This window comes from Arachis ipaensis, chromosome B9, assembly GCF_059453495.1.
Source record: "Arachis ipaensis isolate K30076 ecotype BB chromosome B9, ASM5945349v1, whole genome shotgun sequence".
Classification (NCBI taxonomy): Eukaryota; Viridiplantae; Streptophyta; class Magnoliopsida; order Fabales; family Fabaceae; genus Arachis; species Arachis ipaensis.
In genome coordinates, this window is record NC_142444.1 from 12,647,789 (window position 1) to 12,673,169 (window position 25,381).

The following is a 25,381-nucleotide window of genomic DNA, read 5'->3' on the forward strand; positions in this document are numbered from 1 at the left end:
TTTAAAGAACATCACTTTTATCTCGATTAGAGCATTCGTTTTCTTTTTCTTTGAAGCATTTGCAATCTGTGTTTTCATTTTTGAACCTAGTCTATTTTTGGGACGTCCTCTTATTCTCACCCGTGGAGGGCTTTGAAGCTCGTTAGTAGCTTCCAAGTTATCATCTTCGTGAGAAAATAAAAAATTTCCGTTACTTTTGGTTTTGTGTTCTTGCATCTCAACCATGGCATTATCGTAAGCGCGGTGCAAAATGGCAGTCAGCTCCTCAGATTCTGATACAAATTCACATATATTTTGTGACCAGAACACTAAATTCTCAAATCTTTTGCTTCTTGGCTCCGAAAGAGGCTCGTCGTGGTTGCTCTTGATGTGTGTGTGCCTCCTCTTTATGTTCTTGCTCCATCGTTCTAATATATATCTCGGTGACACTTTGTTTACTCGCTTAAAACTTAACACGCTCAGAGAGTAACGGCACAATATCTCTCTTGACTTGAATAATAAGCATTGGAATTTCACTTCGGCTGCTATACTGTCGTATGTAACCGCAAACTTATTGAATGTTGAGTTTGAAATTTGTTCTACAACTTCGTATACCGTATAGCTTAGAGCGAAGTGTGTTGATCTTGTTATGTAATTCACCTTCCGTTTGAATTGTGCTTGGACTTCCCTGAACTTCTCGTGAGTATATGCCTATTGAAACTGAGCTTCTATTGAGAATTTCGTTGCACACCGTATGACAGTATGAAAATCTGCAGCATTCGATTCTCTCTCTCTCTGCTCCCTATTTCCTAGGCAATTATCGTACTATTTGACAAATTGGATAAGTGAGCTGTTCTGCGTAATGAACTTGTTAAAAAAAGTATGCATGCTCTTACTCCTTTGTGTGCTTCTCATCTCGGCCTAGAAGTGGTGATTGAGATAAACTGGAATCCATAAATGACGATTTTCGAAAAGCTCTGCAAAAAATACCTAAATTAGAACTAAGATACATCGAAAAATATGCAATGTACACCTCTGCTGCAGATTTAAAAAACAACATTACCTGAAAGCCACTTGTTGTCCCTAAGACCTTACTTCATCAGAAAATTATTCTAATTCCTATCAAATGATTCTTTTATAAGAGAGTTCCAAACAACATAACTCATCTCATGTTCGATTTCTTCGAGTCTCTTGTAGCCATTTAATCTACTTGGAATCTTCTTCATGATGTGCCAAATACACCACCGGTGAATCGTTATGGGCAAACAAGCCTCGATAGCCCTTTGCATTGATGCGCATTGATTGGTAAGAATGCCTTTCGGAGCATTTCCTCCCATGCAACAAAGCCAACATTCAAATAACCATTTGAATGATTGAGTATCATCGTTTTTCATCAAAGCGCATCCCAAAAGTGTTGACTGATCATGGTGATTCACCTCGATAAAAGAACCAAAACCCAGATTATACCTAAATACGACGAAACAGAAACAAAATCATTAAATCCACTGAAATAATATCTCTATACACCAAAAATCAGACCAAATACGCATAAACTAGAACAGCATATTACTTGTTTGTATTGTAGGTGGTATTGAATGAAATAACGTCTCCGAAATACTCATAGACAGCCCTGCTCCTTGCGTCCGCCCAACTATAGAATGCAACTATAACTATAGAATCATCATAAAAAATAACAAAAATCATATTCAGAACTCATCATCAAACAGAAACTAAAACAATTCAACTATAGAATCATAAACTATAAACAAACTACATTGTCTAGATTCAAACCACACCTCACTACTTGATCCGATTCAAAACAATAATACAATTCACCCTCGTCCAATTGAAAAAGTCAAAACCTATAGATACACTGAAAAGTTCCCCCAATACACCAAAATATTTCTGATTTACACCGAAAATCTGATATAAAATGCAACAGATTCATTAGAACTACTACATTACATTCAATTCAAACAATCAACAATGAACAGCAATTTTCACAAGCAAGGTTCACAACATTATTCACCTACATAACCATAAACTACTAACGAAAATATTAACTGAAATTGAACCACACCTCAGGTACTTCATTGTATTCGAAACAATAATCCACTTCGTTCTAGTTTTTTTTTTTTTTTTATTATTGGGTTACAAACTCGACCCAAAAAAGGGGAGAGAAGACACAAAACAAATCCTACTTCTCAGTCATTTTTTCTTCGGCATTGCCATCAAGATTAGGACAACGCTACTAATATAAAAATGTCCAAGATACAGAAAAATCACACCTTATACAAGGACTAACACCAAATCAAAAAAAAAAAAAAAGTTCTCCAACTAAATACTAGAGATACAATAACTCTTGCTATGATATCTCCACTTTTTATTGCAATATTCCGTTTCCAGCACTGTATAGAAGACCACATCCCTATTATCAATACCACAGTTACTCACGAAGATCATTTTGGTGATCACATAACTTCTCATTAGCACCATAATACTTTCCTGTTCTTATTCTGATTATTGACCATTTTTTTTCAATTGTTGATAAATTTGAACTCCTTGTGTGAAGCATATTGAACCTTAATATTATTGAAACTTTGTAGAAAATTTTTCAGTTTATTTCTTTCAAAATTTAGCTTCCAATAGTTATCACCTTGTCCTTTGGCCCATCTCACCAAGATTGCTTCATTGGTTTTGAAGACCACCCGCTCTAGAATTGTATTACTCTCCTCCAGCAAGAATTGAACGGATGTTTCAATGCACTCCACCAAGGCATTAACTCTAGAATTTGCATTCAAAAACTCACATAAAAGCACAACAATATTATTCTCAGCATTCACAAAATAGCCATCCACTGCCATACATTGTTTTAAAGCAACATATTCAACACAAATCCACCAAGAAAATTCATATTCAATATTCACAACTGGTCCTAGACTACTTGTAACCCCTTGAACAATAGTTGACTGCTCTTCCTTCATTTTTTTGTTAATCATTTCCCATTCTTTTAGCTGGTACATAATAAACTCCCATGCATTATCATTCATTATCTTCAAAACGATCTTGCTTTTAAAAATGAAGGCAGAGAACAAAGGAAATTGAGAAACACAAAGAAAGAGAACGCGCAAAAACGACGAAAGAGAACGCAGAAAGAACACACGAAAACGAAGGAAGAAAAGCACAGAAAACGTAGAAAACGCTGACGAAATTTGGAAAAGGAAACGAAATCTTTTCGAAAAATAAAGTTATATATTCGCGCGTAAATTGAAAAATTAGTTATATTAAGAGGCGTGTGAGCTAAATTAAGTTAAAATGACTTGTATGGACAAATCACTTGTATGTGGAGAATATTTGAAAATTTATTTAGTTGACAAAGAATACAACACTCTTTAGCATTTAAGAATAAACCAGTTTTTGAAATTAAAATATTTTTCAAAAGGTTAAAATGTCATTTTAAATGAAAAATTAAATTTAAATTTATAACTAATAAAATGGTACTCGAAAGTTCGTACCGCTCACAAAACAAATCTCAAAAGATGCTAAAGACAAATAAGTTTTTAAAAAATTTAAAAAGATAACAAAAAGAACTAGATATTAAATATATATTCTAAAAAATAATTTTAGAGATCAAATTTTGATACAAATTTTTGCAATTAAAATTAAAAAAATAATATCTTTTCATTATTAAAATTTGATAAATTTTTGTCAAATAATTTTTATTTTTATTTTTATTTTTATTATAAATGATCATATTTTTTTAAAAAATAAAAACAAAAATCTAGAGAATAAAATTTGTATCGAATTTTTTTATATTTTTTAAATATTTATTTAAATATTTTAAAAAATATTTATATCTAATAGATAAATCATTTACTAAATATAAAATTTTATTTATTATTCACAAAAATATAATATTTATTAATTTTTTTTATGGTATTCAAATCATTCATTACCTATTATCGATAACATCAGAAATTATTCCGTCACCGGCTGAATCTTTCGATGCCGAAGTAGGAAGGTGTGGCAGGCAGATATTTAGAGCCGGGGAACCAAAAACTGGTTGTTTGCCCTTTCTCCATCCTTGTTTCCACCGCAATTCAGATTCCCCCTTCATCCCCATCAAAACGAAAAAGAGAATGAATCTTTTAATCCCCAATATCCCACAGCAGATCTCATTCTCCAAATCAGTGTCACTGTCACTCTCAGTATCGGTGACACCCACTCCCCAGCCCCCCGTGCGCCCTCGGTTTCCCGCCATAATCCGAATGGGCGGGGGACCGAGGACGTACCCGGGCGGGGTCTCCAAGTGGCAGTGGAAGCGCATGCAGGCCAAGAAGGCCAAGCAGCTCCTCAAAGCCCGCCTCTCCCGCGAGCGTCACATTTATGAGATGCGCAAGCGGGCCGAGCTCCGGGCCGCCGTCTCCGACCTCGAGAGACCCTGGGAGCCCGTCCAGCAGGCCCCCACCTTGTTCTCTGTGCGGGCCGACGAGCAGGTCAAGGTCCTCGCCGACAGGTTAGAAGCTAGTTATGCAAATTGTGCATCGCTTGTTATGCTATGTCAATGTGATGATTGTGACATAATTCAAGTTAGTTATGCAAACTGATTTTAGAAAAAAGCACAAGTAGTTGAACAATTTCATCATTTGGGATCCTATTGATCACAGGTTCCTGAAGGCAGGTGAATAACATTTCACTAAAGTGAAAAATCTTTCGGTTGCTAAATTAATAAAATTTCGTTTCCCAGGGATTAAGTTATTTAATTGGTTAGACCTAGATTCATCAGTTCTAGTTATAAAAATTGTTCTTTCGCACGTGTGATAGAGCTAGTTAGGCTGTTAGAGTTAACTGGGTAAATTTATAAAAAATGTTATCAGTACCTTTGATAGTGTTAAGTTAGTCAGCTAGAGTTAGTGGCGATAGTTTGAAGTTAAATATGCAAGTTGTACTACTCACTTGTTATAGGATTTGCTTCATTTATTGATGTCGGAATGTACAGGATGCACTGTTCATTCGACAGTCTTATCATTTGTTTGAGTACAGGTTCCAAAGACCTGGTGGGTTTGACCTCTGGAGCGAGAAGGACGGGCCTCAGTTGTTTGAAACTCCTGATGAGTTGCCATCTGCAAGGTTCTTCCCCAAAGGGGTTGTTCATAGTATCAGGCCTTATAGGAGGATTGATGCTGATGAGTTGCTGGGGAAGGGTAGCGGGGTTAGTGATCATAGAGATGGAGAGGATTCTTCTTCTGCTGCAAGGTTTTTATCTGAGGGTCTGGATGATGAGTCTGATGATCAGGAGTGTTCTTCAGCTTTGTTGAGCTCTTCAGAGAATAATGGGGTGAGTGTTCATGGTGGATTGAAGAATGATGGGAGGAATGGACAGAGACTTTTGTTTGAGCATGTTGACAATGAAGGGTTTTCTTCTTCTCCTTTGGATTATGGGAGGAAGGGATTGAATTCTGGCGGCCGAATGAGGAAGAATAGGAATGGAAGCAGGCTTATGTCAGAGGGTGGTCGTGATGGGTTTGATAATGAAGTGTGTTCTTCTTCTCCTTTGAGTTATGGAAGAAGTGGAGGGAATTATGATGGTAGAATGAGAAGGAATACGAATGGAAGGAGGCCTTTTTCAAAGGATGATGATTATGGATCTGATGATGGGGAGTATTCATTTTCTCCTTTCAATTCTGAGAGGAATGGAGTTGATGGCAGAATGAGGAAGAATGGGAATGGAAGGAGGTTTCCATCAAGGGATGTTAGTGGGTCTGATGATGGAGAGTATCCCTCTTCTCCTTTCAGTTCTGAGAGGAATGGAGGGAATGTTGATGGCAGAATGAGGAAGAATGGGAATGGAAGGAGGTTGGCATCCAGGGATGTTAATGGGTCTAATGGGTCGTACTCTGGCCGAGTTGGTTCTGGTACGAGGCAGGGTTGGGGTAATCCTAGTGCCAACAGAAGAGGTAGTGCCAACAGAAGAGGTGGAACATACAGTAGCAGAAATTCAAGCTATGATTTGCCAAGATTCAGAGATGCTAATTCTGAAGTTTATGATATGGATTTGCAACATGATGGAAGTTACGGGTTCCACAGGAAGAGTGAGCAATCTAAATCTAGAAATTGTTAATGGTTTGAACACTCAGTCAATCAAGGCATTGTAGAGGATGAATCGAGTGCTGCTATCGGCATAATGTTTCTTGAGGAAGGTGACAGATGCGGAAAATGTATTGCCATTTTGGTAGGCCTTTCTAGTCAGCTTAATTCCTCAGAATTTATTGATTCCATGAAAACAACAATGTCTTGTCTGAATATGCAGCAAGTTGAATTTGCACAAGGACCTGTCAAATACTGTATTATTTTGTATATATTACGAGTCTTGAAAGAACATTACTCGTTATAGCTATTTATCATTTAGGTCTTTAGTTGAAATCCATAGAAGTTTTAATTTTCATGATTGCCATGTAGTTCTTCTTGGGTGATCTGTTCTTTAATTCTGTGGTAACTGACCTAAAGTATTAGTACGAATGAGGTCATAGATTTGTTGAAAACAATCTCAATATGATGAATTGCTGATCAATTCCTAAATTGTATTATTCAGAGTAGCTTAATTCCTCTTTCTTTCTTTTCTGCTGAAACATTCTAATTTCAACACAAAAACCTGGTATTTTTATTGTACCAATTAATACTTTCTCATGTTATTAGTTATTGACTGTGTATGAATCTGAATAAAATTCTGGATAAACACTTGGAACTTAGCAGATATTAGCACATGCCTTCTCTTTGCTATATGTCAGACTTATTCATGCTTTTATGTTAGACTTCATGACGATTTTGTTATTGCCAATAGCAATAAGGTTATTTAAGCATAAGACCATAGTTCTGTTCAAGCTTCGTGGTGGTCTAGAGATTGATTGTTGCTCCTCTTCTTACTTTGGTCTCTATTCTGTTCACTCCCTCAGCTTCCTTTAAATTATTGGCTATATTTGGTTATTCGTAAGCAATAGAATCAACACTTATGACCTGTTCTCAATGGAATTAGTGTCTTTGATTTGCAAATTGTTGAACATGGACATGCTTTCATTATTGTATTATTGTGGGTAAAGAGACTTCCTTCAATTCTTTCAGTATTCCTTTCCTTATTTCCAATACATTTTGGCTAATGCCGATGGCAAATTGAGTCAGGAAACATATTAGGCTATAATCAATGACATTTTAAATCTCGAAGCTGAACATGGTGACAATAATGATCGACTTTACAACAGAATATGCCAAAGATGTATAAAAAAAGATGGTTTAGTTGATGCTGGTGCTTAGTTTTTCAACAGAATATACCTTTTGGAATAGTTCCATGATTGCCAAGTAGTTTCTGAGTTTCTGTGAATATGAAAGTATTTGATCACTTCTGGTATCACTGATATTCAAGCTAATAGTTTGCCTACAATGGCTTACAAGGAGTGTTTCCTCTAATTTGATTATGTTGGCCCTTTATTTTTATGCCTTATTTATTTGTAGAAGTTGATCATCTTGTCCTTTGTGGCATTTGAGCACAATGATCTTTGTGATGCCATTCTACCTCAATGGTCTTTGGATAATAAACTCCCGTCATGGAAAAATTCGATACATCTTTATCTTTTTCCATACATCTTTATCTAGATAAATTGATGTAAGAATGTACTAGATTATTAAAATGAGGAACCCATATAACGCATATGACCAATATATATATATATATAAATTAATAACAGTCATAACACAAATTAAGATAATGTAGATTGACATCTAGATATAAGTTTTCATGTTAACTTATGCGAACAGAATAACCCGTGAAAAGTGTTTCGTTTTGAATGCTAAGATACACCAAATTCATGTCAAATTGCGTTAAAGGTAAACATTGTGTTTGACTTTGAAGGGTTATCAGTAAAATTTACTGAACTGCTCAAACATGAAGCAGTTGTAAAGGGGAAAAATTGAAAAAATCATAAGAAAACAAGACAAACTCATCAAGGAAGATGGCTTTCTTATATATACATATACACAGGAATCACACACATAATCACAAAAGGCATAACAAAAACAATTGACAAAATAGTGTTAAACTATTTCATTGCATGCATTGCAACAAAAACTAAGTTGCTAATAGTAAACATTATTCATCCCAGAATACAACCCTTATGAGTCATGACCATACACCATATTGGCCACAGTATCACTTCCATCGCTTGAACATGCCATGCTTCCAACGCTTGCCGAATTTGCCATGCTTAAATTTCCCATGCTTAAACTTTCCATGACCAAAGAACCCATGATGATGACCATAATGACCATGAGTCAAATGGTGAGCACCATACATAGCGGCTGCAGCAGCAGCACCCCCTGCTAACATTCCACCAACGCCACCAGGCCAGTGCCCTGTTACAACAAGAAGTCAGTACCCACATGGCTTCATATTGAAATCAAATCATAAGCCTTCATCCGGAGAAGCAAAGATGCATTATCAACATAAACACATTCCAGAAAACATTAGGTGAGAGTCCTATTAAGAGCAGCAGAGCCAGAATCTTAAGTTGAGAGGCCACATGGTTCAAAATTTTTTAAGTAACACAACGGCATCAAATGATCCAACTAGCGCTCAACCATGTGGGATAAGGTATTATTCTCGTTGTTGATATAAGAAAAAAAGAGGATAAAACAAAGGATTTCAACCATAATTAATCATAATAAAAGGACGTCCCAACGCACGAAAGGAGAGCTATTTCGTGTCTAGAATTCAAAGTTTGTATTGATTTGATATCGCTCTAGCGGCTTGCACCAAAACAGTGCTTTACTTGGATTCAAGGGAGCAACCTTACTGATGTGCTAAGAACACCCTCTTCAACATAATTTATATCTATACTAATGATAAAAGGGATACAAGTACGTAAATAACTACCCATTTTGGTGTTTCATATTCCAAAAGCACCCTAATAGTTTTTGTTTGTTATTTCCCTCTCTATAATAACCGATGTTCTCATACTGTTTCCAAAAGTTAAGATTTTCATAATAACTTCTACTATTACCAAATTGCAAAAGTAAATTGATGAGCACTTATTGACTATCAATTCACTAGAGGAATTTTCTGCACAACTTTTTTCCCCCCAATTCAGAAATACCTTTATTCATATATGTACTCAAAAAACATTTTTGCTATCCTAAAACTTGGAATCCAATGCCCTCTACAAAGAAAACAAAATTATTGTCATCTCAATTAATCTCAATTTTGTTACATCATACACATTATACACATCAATTTATGAGTTATAATAATTTCCATAAAAGGTTAAGATTGCTAAGTATACCTGAATTATGATGGCCATGTGAAACAGGATAAGCTTGTGGTGGATACCCCGAAAGAGGATAACCAGCAGGTGAATATCCCGAAGGAGGATAACCAGCAGGTGGATACCCTGAAGGAGGATAACCTCCATGTGGTGGATATGCTCCAGGCGGCGGATACCCTCCTTGAGGTGGATATCCTCCAGGAGGATATCCTCCGGCGGGTGGATACCCGGCTGGTGGGTAGGCAGTTGGGGGATAGCCTCCTTGTGGTGGATACCCTGTTGCTGCTGCCGGGTATGGAGGGGGATAGGGTGGTGCTGATGGATAATAATGGCTTCCTCCTAAATGTGAAAATAGTCCTTTCTCACTAGTCTCACCATCATTCTTGTCTTTACTCATTCTAACTCAACCTAAGATTCATAAGTAACCAAGGCAGTACATATAAATAAATAAATAACGATTTCTCAGTTTATGAACTGCAATTCACATAAAATTAACAATTAAAGGGGATTAGGGTTCAAAAGGAAGATCAAATCTTGCGCAAGATGGTAAATGGACAATGCAGAACAAGAATTGAAGAAGCAGGGGAACAATTTTTGCATATAAAAAAAATAGAAAAAATTGACGCCAACTAAGAAAGGGGAAAAAGAATTAATTCATGTCAATCCAAAGGGAAACCCAGGAATCTTCGCAATGATAATAAACTGTAATAATTAATTGCTTGAGGCTTACTCAGTTGATTTCACAATTTGATGATCCTTTCTTCTTCAAAATCAGGCGTTGCTTCAAAGCATTTGCTTTCTGATTTATTTATTGATTGATGACCTGAGCATCCACCTAAAAGGCAAAAACAATAAAACCATAGAATATTTATATACATTTGGACAATTGGGAAACGTAACCATGGAACTTGAATAATCTCTAGTCTTGCGTACTTTGACTAAGTGATCTTGAAACAATTGGCCCTTAAAAACAAAAGAAAATAAAACCTAGAGTATTTTTTTTATGACTAAATAAAACCTGAGTATAATATTTTAATTTGGAATTAGGATTTAATTTTTATTTGTTTTAAAAAAACTTCGGATGGTAACGGTAAGTTATAACTCAGATGTCATCGTCTTTATATTCATCTAAGAGATTGCGAATTTGAAACCTCCTATCTTCCGTAAAAAAGACTTGATAAGTAAGACATCTAATTCTAAATTTCTAATATTCTATTGTTGGGTAGGGGAATATTTCCCGAAACATGAAAATTTTTTTAGGAAAGACAAAATTTAACCGGTTTTCTTGTGAAATACTTACAAAAATACAACTAATTTTACCATATAAATTGTATAATTAATATTATATTTTACAATGAGTTTACATCTAATTATATATGTATTTAATTAGCATTTAAAATAAGTCGTTCCATTAGATCCGGTTAATTAATTAGTTCGATTTTGATAATTATATTGTATTACCATTTACCACCACTCATTTTTTTTATTTTATTATATATTATTTTAACTATTAATAGTAATTAATTAATAGATGGAAAAAGGATAAACCACTACACCCTCCGTTTACGAAAAAGAGATGTAACAAAATAAAACATCTTATTTGACAAGAGAGATTGTGACATATGCATAAGGAATGAGGGAACAGCAGTGGAACCGAAAGTTGATGTTGGAGTAGAAAAATAGTGATGATAAACTGATAATAGAGTTAAGGAATGAGGGGTAGTTTTGAAAAAAAAAATTGACGACATTAAAAAGTTGAGTTAATACTCGAAGTGATTTCTAAATTTGCACTCAAATTTCAATGTCATTTCTAAACTTAAAATTGTCTTAAATTTGTCTTTCAACGTAATAATGATTATCCTTGAGATATTTTTCGGTGACGAAATAATGACGTGGTTAGACGGAGACCAACGCTAAAAGCCATACTGTACTGGTAAAATGTCGCCGTTTTGCGCCCAAATAGAACATAACGACGTACATGATGTTTATGTTCTATTTGGAGTAAAAAATGAAACGACGATGTTTTACTAGTCCAACGTGACTTGTAGCTTCTATCCAATCACGTCATCATTTCGTTATTAGAAAGTATCTCAAAGACGATCGTTGTTAAGTTGAAGGACAAATTTGGAACAATTTTAAATTCAAGGACGATATTGAAGCAATAAAGCTCGACTACAAAGACCACTTTAAATATTAACTCTAAAGAGTTTAAAAAACGTTGGGAATAATTTTAACCAATAAAACATGTTACAGATTATTTTGATTTTCAACTCAAAGGTTAATGGTCAAAACGATACGAAGTTACGAATACTTCCATGTTAATAGTTTGCAGCTTCATGTATCAAACTCCTAAAATAAAAAATAAACTGGAAAAAAGTAGTTAGTCTAATTAATAAAAATTACAAATACAACAACGATTAATTCTTTATTTTATTATTTTACCAAATTTAGTGGATCTTTCTCCAAGTGTAAAAGTGATGTGGATCAGTAGATCTAAAGTTACTACATGATACAACTTTCAAAAAAAAAAAAGTTACTACATGATATCAGTGTATCACTCAACAATCACCCGCATTTATTGCGAGAAAATACTAAGTACATGACATGTTAGACAAGCATACAAGTTAACGGTGGATTCATGGCTGATACGTACTCCTTTAATGGCATCAGCATGATCCATTTGGTCCATGCGTACCTAATAAATGTTCCCAACATTAGAAACCCCATCATGAAAATAAAAGAATTTTATGCATATATCGTCAAAAGGAGTTTCCTTACATTCTAAGAGCATGTGAGCTTTTTCTATTGTGGTTGACACACAAAAATACATGACATGGCAGCATAACATCTTGTGTGACATGGACAAGATTCCTCGACTCAAGGTTGATGGTCGGAGATTAATATCACCGGCGAATTAGTCAAGCTTGGAAATTACTACTGCTTCTGGTACAACCTTCGGTAGATTTTCGCACCTTCGTATTCTGCGTGAATCTCTCTCTCAGTTCTTATCCCCATTGGATTGCTTAACAACCACCCTTCACCATCACATGAAATATCCGGATTCAATGTATCAATGTGTTTGAGCTTGTCAACTTCATCAAACTGATCTCTCATGTCAAGTGCCATTTCAAGCACGTCGGACTGTACAAACACCTGCCATAATACAACCACAGGTGAATTTAAGCGAAAAGCAGCCAAAATATCTTCAGAGGTTGTCCCACCTAAAGCTAACAACTATCTTATCATGTCCATGAAATATCGTTAGAAATTGAATTGGATGAATATTTTTTCATAGCCCTATGGTGAGATCTCTCTGGTTCAGGCGTTTTAGCATCTTCAGTGAATTGTGGGTGTGCCCTATGAATTTACACTAGTTTCTTTACTTCTCACCAAGTCTATGGGATTTGTGCCTATGTGAACTAATAAGCGCGTGATGGCCTCTTGAAACCTTGTCACCAGATTAACATATACAATTATGTAAACCTTTAATCAAGTATATATATAGAGCAAGCAGAATAAAAAAAATATACCTGTCCTCCGGGCACTAAATTATCTACAATAGCACCAACCAATGGCTTCTGCAGAACTCTCCTTTTATGATGTCTCTTCTTGAAATGTGGATCTGGACACTGCATTCATGGGACAAAAGAACAAAAGTCAGCAATTATGAGGCTATTTGACACAAAAATCCTTTTAAAAATAACTGTAAGAGATAGGCAAAATGTATGTCTTAGAAACTATTTCTATTATAAACTCACCAAAATTGAAACTAACTGCAAGGGCCCAGGATATGCTTCTACCAACTGCTTGAAAGAAATCGTGGCATTTGCAAACAAGAAATGTCTGCATTTTAGTGTAATGGTCATTATTCCGTTGTTGATAAATGCAAATGCATATTTGATTTACTTCACCATCTAAATTAAGTTAAGGACAGTACATGTTATCAAGACCCAGATCTTTGAGCCATATCTCAGCACGCTTGACGAGCTACACATGAAAGAGTTACATAATTATCACACAAAAGGAATGATAAAAGGAATTCAAATTTACTGAAAGGGAATAAAAATCAAATGCAATAGAATTTAGAACCAAAAGTAACATATTTTTGTACCTTTCTCCGTATTTCCAACCCCAAATAATTTCTCACTTTAGGATTCCTTTTAGCAAGCCACATAAGAAACCTGCCACTACCTAATGTTATTTACAGTAACAGATGAAATAAATGAGTATATGTCCCTCATGCAAAGAAATGTCAATGTGATTACTTCAAAAGGATAAAAAATGCCGGAAAAAACACATAATAAAAGAACTTTATTCAGATGATATGGGAAAAGAGTCAATGAAAATATATTATATCAACTAGAACACAATATTTTGGTTTAAATTCAATATATATAATTACAGTTGAAATACAACTTCAGCAATACATCATGAAATAAGAAAACTGTCATTGTTAACATACATGATCCATACTAACAGTTAACAACCATAGATAAAAGCATATGACAGATTTAAAGTTTGTCATCTACCGCATCCAATATCCACCATGAGCGGCAGCATTGGATCTGCAAAGACCTGGTTCCAGTCTGGTACTTGTGCAGGTACCTATTAAGAAAAAGGAACAACTTTAGTTGAAATCCAAAAAGTCCTACAATGCATGGCTTGATGGTTTATCAAAATTTAACACTCATAACGCATGATACAGAAACTAAATATGCCTGATTTTTGTGTGTAGTTCTTATCAACATATTAAAAAAAGGGTAAACCACCAAAAATGCTTCTGAATTTTGTTATCGACAAAAATACCCTCAAATAATTTAAAAACTGTGTCAAAAATGCCCAATCGTGATTAAAGACTTACTCCATTAATGGAAAAGCGTGAGGTGACTTACTTGCTAATGTTAGAGTTTTACTTGACATATAAAAAGCTCCGTTTGCCACATCATTCTTTTCCGTTAACGTAAAATGTCTCAATTCACGAGCTATTTTGTTAGCGACAAAATAATTAGGTGCATTTTTTATGGTTTACCCTCTTAATAAAATTACTGTACTCCCCTCTAAAAATGAATAGCGAGGATCTATCAACCAGTGGTTCAATAAAATGCATTGTAATATATTGACAGAATTGAATTCAATTTCACTATGATTTGAATTACTTTGTTTGAAATAAATCAACAAATATAAAATAATCAAATAGAGAATTTCAGTTTATTTAAATTGAATAACATTAAATCATCAACTTACTGAGAAAGAAGAGCTCAGGGGATTAACATGTTGCCTTATCCTAACATGACCCAGATCCTGAAATAGAACACACAACATTCCCCGAGACATATTGAGAGATTGGAAAGCTACGCTTTGTAGAGGAACTCTCATCTATTCTATAGATTTCAATGTCACTACTAAAACCTAATTAGTGTAATTTCCAGTAAACAGAAGAAGAAGTAGGAGAAGGTACCAAGTCGTAAGAGAGATTGAGATCAGCATATTCCAATGCAACCAAGTCAGGGCTACGGGGAAGATGAGACTCTTGTTGGTGCTGGTCCACTTGAGCTGAAGAAGAAGACACGTGGCAGAATGAGAGAGGATAATTACGAGGGGAAGAGGGAACGGCAAGAAAGGATAACGCCGCGGAAGAAGAAGAAGGAGGGCGACTCCTCAGAGCAAGACACGAGTTGTGGCAGAACCGTAATCTCACGAGACGGCAGCAAGCCATTTCTGTTTAGTGTTTAATTGTTTATCACTCTCTTTCCCTTCGGTTCTTCCCCATTCCTTTTATATTTTTTGCCCAACCGAACCGGTCCAGACCAAAGGAGACCCGACCCTGCAAAAATACTCTCTCTCCTCTTCTGCCGTTGGTCTCGTCCTCCGGTTCCGATCTGAAAGATTCAACTCAGCGTCATTCTCTACATTCGGGTTCCTGCAGGTTCTGAACCAAGTCACGAAATTCGCTCCTTCCAGCTGCTGCCATTGCTCCGGCGCCGTCGCGATCTAAGCTCGGACAGAGTTTGTCGCCGCTGCGCCGAGGAGGACTCGCTGCAACTTCCGCCGTTTTCTACTTCAGCAGGTTCTACGCCGGTCTCCGCCCCCTGCGCTGGTTTCCTCCGCCGCTAGTATCTCCTGTTCAAAACCGTGGAGCCCTTCCACGATTTGATGATCTCCGGCAGTATCAAGATGAAGCCGCCTATGACCTCCTCTCCTCTTCCACTGCTTCTTCCACATTAAAATGCTATATGCTCTTTGAGTGGGTTCCCCGGTTCATTTAAACGGGTCAAACTCGACCGGGTCGTCTTTTTCTTGAAAATTTAATATTCCAAATTTACCCTTCCCTCCGTCTAACCCTATTTTGAGTATTTTCCCTCTTTTTAGTTTTTACTCAAATAACGTAGACTGCAACTGAGGTTCTTGGAGCTCTGAAGCCACCTGCACCGCCGTTGCCGCAGTGCACCAGCACCTCATTTGTGTTCGACTTCTTCCAAGTTGTTCTCATCTTGTATATTTCTGATTCCAGTTTTTGTATGTCGCTCTTCTGTACTTCTGAAATTTTACCTAAATAATTGTTTTTCAGTTATTTTATTTTATTGGTTTTAGGTTTCGACAGTGTCAATGGTGGATTCACAGAATGTTGAAGGTTACAGGCCTGCTCCGGATTTTGAGGAAGATAGGAGAAGTGCACTCCTTGATCTTGAGATGAACGACTCCACTGAGCTTTGGCTCATTAAGTTACCCTTTTCAAGTGTAAAGTTTGATTCTTTTCTCTCAGTTCCTATTTCTTTCCGAATTTTCAATTATTGTTGCTCAATAGAAAAATAAAGCATTGTTATTTGCTACTCTACTATGATTATAGGATTGCTTGGTATTATGACTACTAGCTTCAGTTTGCAATTTTTTTTTTTTATCAATAATCCTGATTAAACTTAATTGTTATTTTGTTTATTTTTATTTATTTTTGTGTTAGTTTACATTTGTGGAGTTAAAAAAATTATCTGTACCCTTTTTTTCCCTTTTTACCCAGCACTTTCACAAATTTCAGCAGGTTTGTGGAATGACAAAATACGTGTTTGTATGCTGCTGCGGCAGATAATGTGCTCCCTGAACATATTCACGACAACTGCTTTTCATGTATAATGTTAAAATTGTGTAAAAACCTGAAGAGTAGTGACTCTGGATGTTGCAAAATGAGAAATATGTAATTGGTTTTGGTCTTTGCTTGTATTTTATTATAACATATCAGGGTGTGACCTAATTGCATATAGTTCCAGTCCATTCAAATGAGTTGTTATATGTGCTGATTGTGTTGCATTCTCTGTAGGATATCAATGGTGTAGTAGCCTGTGTTTCATGCATCTGTAATCTTTGTGTTGATTCTTACTTTTGATATGGTCATGTTGACGATGATATCTTATCTGAGATTCTTTGTTTGTTTTTTCCCCCTCGTTTATTGACAGTCATCCCACCAAAGCAGGATGGAGCATATGCTATCTGAGATTGATGGGGAGGAATTGTCTTTCAATCTTCATAGTGATGGAAAACTTGCCAGCTTTGAGGACTCATCTGGTGAATAATGAACCAACTGTGACATCAATAACTTACTCTCTTTTTCAAGGACTGCATTTTGATCTCCAAAATGGCAACTTGCATATTTTAAATGTTTGTGACATATAACCTCTGCCTTGTAAGTGCTTTAACTTTTGTGTTTGTGCACTGCATTGGCAGAGAAACTATATGATTTTGTCAGCTACCCTTCCCAGGAGCCAGATGAAATGGTTTTTGTTCCCTCTCCTACAGAACCGAAAATCGGTATGCTTCTATAGATTTCTTTTCTAGTTCATCTCGCTGGCTATATGTTAACTGATAGAGTAAATGTTCAAATTGGTTTAAGACATGTAGGATATCAAATCAGTTGCTTCCAAGATTTTTACCATTGAGTTGGTTCTTTGTAGCACAAAATAATCATCAATTTAAGGACCAAGTGGTATTTAAACATAGAGACCAAATTGATGTACAAAATGTTTAGAGTGTAAAGGAACAACTCGATGGTGCTAAAATCTTTGGAGAACTAAATTGAGCTTTTACTTTCAAATTTCAATATCTAAATAGTTGTTGAGAATGTTAAATTAAAATTATGGTCTAATATGCATAATGATACCAAAATGAACCCTTCTATGATTGTGCTGCAAAATGATATTGCTTTATTTTGACTTTTCTATTTTAGTTAGATATTCAAGTTTCATATACATGTTAGATGAGGCAATGGCTAGTCGATTTGGGGAGATGTACCTATTCCTTTTCAAATAATATGTTTGGCCTGATATTTTGTGGCCATATCCTCATATATTAGTATTTTGATGACTTACTAGGAACATCTAAGATTCAATTCCTCATTAATTGTATTTTGAACATAACTTCTAGTACGTGAACTGAGAGAGAGGGGGAGACTGAGAAAGATAGAGTATGGATGGATGCTTTGCAGTAGGCTTTTGATTAAGTTCGAATAACATAAGGTACATGAAATAACACATGTCAGTAACATAGAAGTTGATAATGTGTTGAATGTAAATCAGGGACTTTGTGTTACCAACTTACCACATTTTGCCAATTTAGCAACCATGGATCCATCTTAAAAAGTGGTGGAATTATTTATCTAGGATTCAAGTTACACCTTTGGGCTGTTGACATGAAAAGGTTTTTCAGGTTTAATTTGTGAATATCACAGACTCGAAAGAAAATTATGTTGAACAACTATAAAACAAGTCACTCTCAAATCCCAATGACAGTGATTGTTGTTCAAAGAAAAAGTAGATGAGGGGCATCAAACAGGTAACAATTGTACTTGAAATAGAAATCAGGTGAGTTAGTGGTTGTACAAGGAATGAAAGAAATATCAGATTAGAGTGTGTGGATAAACTTCTAAAGACGTGATTATGGGATAATATGAAAAAAATGGATTTTTTTTAGTAGAAATTTTTTATCAAAAGGAGATGCTAAATTGTTTTTGGGTATGGATGACAATATTTTGATCAAAAGTGATTGTTTGTTTTTTTGTTGGGGATGGGGGGTTCTTAAAATTAGAATAGAAGTTGCATTAGAAACCAAAGGGGATGAAGGGAGCAAGGATATCTGAAATATAGATTGCATTTTTGTTTTCGACTGAGGCCACCAAGGTTGGGTTAATTTTGGTTTCAGAACTCAGAAGTTGGAATCTTTATCTATTTTCTTGTGGAAAGAAGGAGAAACATTGGATTGTGACTTGATAGTTTCATAAAATATATTCTACAACCTTTTCTGTATCAGTGTATATATATGTTCCCCTTTGTTAATGAATTCTTCTTTCAAATTGAAATATTTGAGCAGTGTGGTGGAGTGATTATAAGTGTATATATATGTTTGTTTTTTTGTTGGGGATGGGGGGTTCTTAAAATTAGAATAGAAGTTGCATTAGAAACCAAAAAGGATGAAGGGAGCAAGGATACTGAAATATAGATTGCATTTTTGTTTTCGACTAAGGCCACCAAGGTTGGGTTAATTTTGGTTTCAGAACTCAGAAGTTGGAATCTTTATCTATTTTCTTGTGGAAAGAAGGAGAAACATTGGATTGTGACTTGATAGTTTCATAAAATATATTTTACAACCTTTTCTGTATCAGTGTATATATATGTTCCCCTTTGTTAATGAATTCTTCTTTAAAATTGAAATATTTGAGCAGTGTGGTGGAGTGATTATAAGTGTATATATATGTTTGTTTTTTTGTTGGGGATGGGGGGTTCTTAAAATTAGAATAGAAGTTGCATTAGAAACCAAAGGGGATGAAGGGAGCAAGGATACTGAAATATAGATTGCATTTTTGTTTTCGACTAAGGCCACCAAGGTTGGGTTAATTTTGGTTTCAGAACTCAGAAGTTGGAATCTTTATCTATTTTCTTGTCGAAAGAAGAAACATTGGATTGTGACTTGATAGTTTCATAACATGTATTTTACAACCTTTTCTGTATCAGTGTATATATATGTTCCCCTTTGTTAATGAATTCTTCTTTCAAATTGAAATATTTGAGCAGTGTGGTGGAGTGATTATAAGTGTATATATATGTTTGTTTTTTTGTTGGGGATGGGGGGTTCTTAAAATTAGAATAGAAGTTGCATTAGAAACCAAAAAGGATGAAGGGAGCAAGGATACTGAAATATAGATTGCATTTTTGTTTTTGACTAAGGCCACCAAGGTTGGGTTAATTTTGGTTTCAGAACTCAGAAGTTGGAATCTTTATCTATTTTCTTGTGGAAAGAAGGAGAAACATTGGATTGTGACTTGATAGTTTCATAAAATATATTTTACAACCTTTTCTGTATCAGTGTATATATATGTTCCCCTTTGTTAATGAATTCTTCTTTCAAATTGAAATATTTGAGCAGTGTGGTGGAGTGATTATAAGTGTATATATATGTTTGTTTTTTTGTTGGGGATGGGGGGTTCTTAAAATTAGAATAGAAGTTGCATTAGAAACCAAAGGGGATGAAGGGAGCAAGGATACTGAAATATAGATTGCATTTTTGTTTTCGACTAAGGCCACCAAGGTTGGGTTAATTTTGGTTTCAGAACTCAGAAGTTGGAATCTTTATCTATTTTCTTGTCGAAAGAAGAAACATTGGATTGTGACTTGATAGTTTCATAACATGTATTTTACAACCTTTTCTGTATCAGTGTATATATATGTTCCCCTTTGTTAATGAATTCTTCTTTCAAATTGAAATATTTGAGCAGTGTGGTGGAGTGATTATAAGTGTTTATTATGTTTTATTTTTTTTAAAAAGCATGTTCTTTTCTTGCATTGCCATCTAATGTAGTTCCCTCCAAGAAATCGCCGATTGGAGGCTTGGTAATTGTCATCAATTCATTCTGTGTTGTTTTTCTTATATGAGGATGAAGTATGTATACAAATTCAATATTCATGAAAGGTCTCTTATAAGCTGTGAACAATCTAGTAAGTTGTGCAATAATCAGTATCATTATAGTTTTTCATCCCTACACTATGTTGTTCAATATCATCACTATGTTTAATTTGACATGGTTCTCACTTCCATTTTCAGTTTTACACCTTGGTGAAGATACTATTTTCACCACTTTAAAAGTCACGTCTTGCAAGATTCAGTGATTGTTGTCAATGTAGTTTTTTATGGTTCTCTCTTTCTGTCTCTAAACAGCTGGAAAGATTTCACGGCGAGTATCTATTGTACATTACCCAGATCCTAAAGAACTTGAAGAACGCAAGATTACTGCAAAACCTGCGCATCAAAATTCTTCAGGAGTCACAAAGACAACTTCGTCCCGATATTTCTCAACACAGATTTCTGGTCGTGCAGGTTCTTCAAAAGGTAGCAGGAAAAGCTCCTTTTTTCAAGTTAGTGAACCATCAAATGCTGCAGAACGCACCAGTGGAAAAAAAGTGTCCGAGCTCTCCCATGGTAATAGCACTGGCATTTCCGGCATGTCCTCCGATCATTCTGATGGAAGAAAATCAAAGAAGAGAAAGCATAAGGAGTAATGTTTTTGTTCTCTTTATTAACCGGAATTGTAGTATGACATTCAAATGTTGCATTTACATGGACCTTTAAAAGGTATGAAAATGAGGTACTTGAGTTGTGTTTGTTAGAGTTGGGCAGTAGGATTTTTGCACTCTCTTTGTTGCCCTTCGTACATTAGAAGCCTATATTAATTTGTTCAAATACAAGAATATTGGAGAATTTGGTGTTTTATATAAAAATGAGTGTGATTTGTAAATAAATATACAATACACCAAAAGTGGATTTCAAATAATTTTAAAAAAATGAAAAATACAATTCGAAGGGGTTGAATTGCAAATATATTTTTTTTAATTTAAAAAACAATTTACTATTTGAAAATGCCGAATTGACAAAAAGATATTTCGTTTTTACGATGCCATTTTCTTGTGATATGCTAATATGCGAGTCATATCTTAATTAATTTTTGCTATTAATTTTTTGGATGAATTACAATTTAAACCATCACAACGTTTAGGTTAAGTTGTATTAAACTCTACATACATAAACCAAAAAGTAAAGATTAAAATGAAGAAGTGACGCATTAATGAAATTTACATTTCAAGGATGATTAAAATTTATATTTTCCTATTTATATATTTTGGTTATTTTCTACCCGATTATACAGAAAGCAGTAACCATGGACCAAAAAGAATGGAAACCAAAAATAATATGCAAAATTTAAAGAATACAAAAAAGCCCATTTATCTTATCTTATTTGTAAGTGGCAGGTGAAGCAAGATAATCCAGAATTGTGAAATGGCGAAGAAGGGGAAGAAGCAGCTGATGACGTCAGCGCCATGGAGGGGAGACGACAACAACACTGAATCAGAATTCCAAGATGCTAAGCTCAAAGTCACTACCCAGCCCGGTAATGGCACTTCCACCATGCACGTTCCTCGCTCCAAGTCCAACCACCACCATCACCACGACGGCGACGATTCCATCGAGATTGACCCTGAGCTTCGCTACAGTTTCCAGCGCAATTTTCAGGTTTACTTGTTTTCCCCCTCTTTTCCTTTCAATTTCACTAGTCAAATTTTGAACAAATCATAATGATGATGATTAAGTAGACAATATTATTAATTTACAACTTCATTTATCTTTGTTAAGAACCTATTCGTTCAATTGTTCATGTGGCGCCTCCAAGAGAGTTGAGTTTCATGTCCTTGCCTAGTTCTCTAATTGTCGATTACTAACCCTAGTTCATGATATATGTTACTTTATCTTTTTAGCAATGTTAAACATAATATACAAAGTAGCGGTTTCACTATATGTTTCTTAATTAAATACGGGTATTCTGATAAATAATATTCAGTGTGTGCAAATGACTAAGGTTTTCAGATATCATGAAAATGGAAAGAAAGAAGTACTAAAAATGTAAAAGCAAGTAGGGTTTGTAATACTATGGTCTTTCCCTTGGAAGTTTCTCTTTGTATGTTCTTGGAGCATTTATATGATATAAAAATTAAGAATGAGGGCTTAGTGAAGCTCGAAGAGGGTGCAGGAGCCACTGAAGATAACATTATTATGAAACAGATTGTCTTTGTCAACTGTTAGCTATGTTCAATTTTATGAAGTTAGGTATTATGACTGAGATACATAAATCCTGTTGTCTAGAATCTATACATAGAAAAAGGAATACTGCTCGGCAATTTTTAATGTGGGAAAAGTTTGTATGAATCTAATGCATGCAATTTGTTCATTTTATTGTTGTGAAGTGATCAGTTCAGAGCTTCGGATTGCTCGTGATCTTCACTGCTTTGTTAACTTGGTATCATTCTCGGTAGTATGTATACAAAGATGATATTCGATGTTATGCTGCCTCTTTTTATGTTTTCTTTTCTGATATTATAGAATTAAATCACTTATTTAATTGTTTCCTTCTTGCTTGTACATATAATTTTCTCGTCCCGAAGTTTGAAATATAATTCAACTCTTGTAATGCATGCAGTTTCTGCAACGGGTTTTTCGCATCGACACTCTGGTGAAACCTCTTCCTCCTGCCATGGCATACGATGTCTCTCGCAACTTGACCTTCTTCACCCGCATCTTCACACAATTCTTTGGTATGTTAAAGAGTTAACATACATTTATCCATAGTTGAGGATTAAATGGAAATAATGCATAAAATCAAAACTCTACCAATTGTTTTCAGGGTTTCTTATTAAATATAGCTCCATATCAGTTTTTCTTCCCTTTTGCTCTTCTAGCTTCAGCTTTTATGCATCCTAGTTTCCCTTAACAGCTTAACTTGAACTTTTTTCTTTATGATAGGCCCTTAGGCTTTAGTTGTAAAGATCGCTTTTAGAAGGGGAAAGGGGCTTGCTAAGCATAGTACCGTGTCAATTTGTGCAGGTAAGGTGTATGACTCTGTACTAGAATGAGAAGGGATGTCTGTGATATATAGGAGAGAGGAAGGACATAGGAGAGAACCCTTGTCATTTTGTATTTCCATTTTTTTCCCTTCTGCCTTAAGTGCCTTGAAGTCATCTCATCTCTTCTTCAGTTCTAAACTTTACTTTATAGTTTATATGTATACTCTCAACTATGCTTAGATGGATGGGTTCTCACTCGAAGATAGGCATAATTAGGAATGATTGCATTAGAGAGAGAGTTGGGGTAACGCCAATCATAGATATAGAGAACATGATAGAATCTTGTATTATACTATACTACATAGAGGGTAAGTAGCTAGCGGAAAAGGAAGACCTATAAATTTTTGGAGGAAATTATTAAAAGTAATTAAGTATAAATAGTTTAAACGCATATATGATTTATGACATAGCACTGATGTATTGTTTGATCCATGTAGTTGACTTTATCTAATGGGATAACTCTTGATTATTGTAAACATGTTATGTTGCATCTTAATTATATATCATTGAAATTGATTAGGTGAGATTTTTGTGTCATATTTAGCATTTGACAATAGTAGTGTTTTAATAGCCAAAAATCAAAGAGCACTGATATTATAGAGTAGCTGAATAGGGGTTGCCATAAAACCTACAAATGACATGATACAATCTATTCGAAACTCTCTAATGATTACAAGTATGCCAATATTATAGACAGCAATGGATAATGTCATGATATGTGTAGAGTTCATGGTGAACTGAGGTCTATAGTATCATTGTCAAAATCAAAATTACTGGTGACAATCCTGCTCTGTTATCTGGATTAGTATACTTTGGTTATCTTGCACATTAAGTATTTGTTAACTGGGTAGAAGAAATACCATAAAACCTGAGATTTTGATCCCTTTTGTTAATATGGTTGTCACTTAATAAACTTGCAGATCCTGAAGGTATTGCAAATGCCCAGAAATCATTGGGCATAGGACGGGAAGAGAAAGCTCGCAATGTTCGCTGAAGAACTCTTATCAATGTTATGTTTGTTAATGTACCATTTTCAAATCAAAGTTGTTCATTTACAATGGCCCAGAATATCATGTACATTTTTATGACCAAGTATTTGCTGGTTCGATCAAGTAAAATCCACATAGTTATTTAAGCTTGTTTATCATGAAACATAGTTGATGAAATGTTATAAATGTAGCTTAATTGCATTTTGTTTCATTTTCTTTTTCATAGCCTGCCAACAGGAGCTCCAGCCTCCAATAAAAAACTTAGCAGCTGTAATCAAATTTAAGTTTGTGGTCTATAAGTAGTTCTTTCACTATTTAAGTGAAATGAACTTGTGGAAACTAAATTATGCAATGTTAAATGGAAAGAATTAGGCTGACCAAAATGTGACAGAAGAAACGGTACCATTTTATGTAGGCTATTATAACCACCCTTCAGCCATTGGATTTTGCCCTACATAGTGCAAAAATATTCCCAAATGAAACCTACTTTTTCCTAAAATTTGTAGCAAGAAACTAAAATAAGATATGGATTTTCCAAAAGCAAACAAATTACAAATAGATTTTAAATTTTGAAAAAGAATTTTACATTCAAGATAATATTTTAAATTCTAAATTTCATACCATCGAAGTACAAACTACAAACCTTTGCATATTCAAGCAATTATTTTCACATTTATGTATTGTTAAAAATAATAAATAATTTTATTTAAGTTAAATAAAAATTGTGTTTTTGATTCGTATTTTTATTTCAATTTTATTTTTAATATTTTTAATCTTAGAATTTTGAATAAAAAAATAAAATATAATAAAAATAAAAATAAAAGTAGGAAAATATTTTTTTATTCATAAAATTGTATAAATAAACGATATCTGAAATAAAATTAAAAAATATTTTCTCAAACCAAAAAATCCCTTAATTTCGCAACGGTAACTTTATATATTAAAATTTTTTATTTTTTAAGTTCGCAAGATGAATCTTTTAGGAATTTTTAAATAAATAAATAAAATAATTTTCAGATTTACGCATATTTATTTTATTTACTTAAAAAATAACTTTTTCAAGAGCAAATTTTTTTCTTTTTCAAAAAAAAGAAAAGAAAGAATGCTCTTTTTCATGACTAAATCATGGGGCAGTTTGCAAATGTTTAAAATATTGGGGTGAGTTGGTATA

At 34.6% G+C, this 25,381-nt stretch overlaps 5 protein-coding genes across 10 annotated transcripts; 3 read left to right on the forward strand and 2 right to left on the reverse strand.

Annotated features, from left to right (window-relative positions):
* The first annotated feature begins 3,955 nt into the window (after positions 1-3,955).
* Positions 3,956-6,558, forward strand: LOC107618964 (uncharacterized). The gene is made up of 2 exons (XM_016321160.3): positions 3,956-4,495; positions 5,023-6,558. Exons 1-2 carry the CDS (start codon positions 4,119-4,121, stop codon positions 6,098-6,100), a joined length of 1,455 nt encoding a protein of 484 aa, XP_016176646.1. The 5' UTR covers positions 3,956-4,118; the 3' UTR covers positions 6,101-6,558.
* A 1,415-nt stretch (positions 6,559-7,973) lies between these two features.
* Positions 7,974-10,240, reverse strand: LOC107619069 (uncharacterized). Its single transcript, XM_016321276.3, has 3 exons — positions 10,021-10,240; positions 9,309-9,698; positions 7,974-8,382 (listed from the first exon to the last, which is right to left on the reverse strand). The coding sequence occupies exons 2-3, from the start codon at positions 9,685-9,687 to the stop codon at positions 8,180-8,182; spliced, it is 582 nt and encodes a 193-aa protein (XP_016176762.1). The 5' UTR covers positions 9,688-9,698; positions 10,021-10,240; the 3' UTR covers positions 7,974-8,179.
* A 1,456-nt stretch (positions 10,241-11,696) lies between these two features.
* On the reverse strand, positions 11,697-15,006 carry LOC107615033 (tRNA (guanine-N-7) methyltransferase). Of its 2 annotated transcripts, XR_015899767.1 has the most exons (9): positions 14,749-15,006; positions 14,535-14,591; positions 13,820-13,895; positions 13,402-13,481; positions 13,228-13,277; positions 13,049-13,133; positions 12,821-12,919; positions 12,069-12,443; positions 11,697-11,985 (listed from the first exon to the last, which is right to left on the reverse strand). XR_015899767.1 is itself a non-coding variant. In XM_021111751.2 (8 exons), the coding sequence occupies exons 1-8, from the start codon at positions 15,004-15,006 to the stop codon at positions 12,225-12,227; spliced, it is 924 nt and encodes a 307-aa protein (XP_020967410.2). In that variant the 3' UTR covers positions 11,697-12,224. The 2 variants fall into 2 exon arrangements, 1 of the variants encoding a protein (XP_020967410.2); XM_021111751.2 differs by having other exon boundaries at positions 11,697-12,443.
* Positions 14,528-21,067, forward strand: LOC107618567 (mediator-associated protein). Of its 5 annotated transcripts, none has more exons than XM_021112556.2 (6): positions 14,528-15,575; positions 15,660-15,769; positions 15,882-16,028; positions 16,739-16,847; positions 17,007-17,090; positions 20,487-21,067. In XM_021112556.2, the coding sequence occupies exons 3-6, from the start codon at positions 15,897-15,899 to the stop codon at positions 20,825-20,827; spliced, it is 666 nt and encodes a 221-aa protein (XP_020968215.1). In that variant the 5' UTR covers positions 14,528-15,575; positions 15,660-15,769; positions 15,882-15,896; the 3' UTR covers positions 20,828-21,067. The 5 variants fall into 5 exon arrangements, with proteins under 5 accessions (XP_020968215.1, XP_016176154.1, XP_088355611.1 ...); XM_016320668.3 differs by having other exon boundaries at positions 15,064-15,575; positions 15,660-15,783; XM_088499485.1 differs by having other exon boundaries at positions 15,068-15,575; positions 15,660-15,806.
* Positions 21,068-21,559: 492 nt separating this feature from the next.
* LOC107619269 (uncharacterized) lies at positions 21,560-24,356 on the forward strand. The gene is made up of 3 exons (XM_016321526.3): positions 21,560-21,836; positions 22,798-22,912; positions 24,142-24,356. The coding sequence occupies exons 1-3, from the start codon at positions 21,603-21,605 to the stop codon at positions 24,213-24,215; spliced, it is 423 nt and encodes a 140-aa protein (XP_016177012.1). The 5' UTR covers positions 21,560-21,602; the 3' UTR covers positions 24,216-24,356.
* The last annotated feature ends 1,025 nt before the right edge of the window (positions 24,357-25,381 follow it).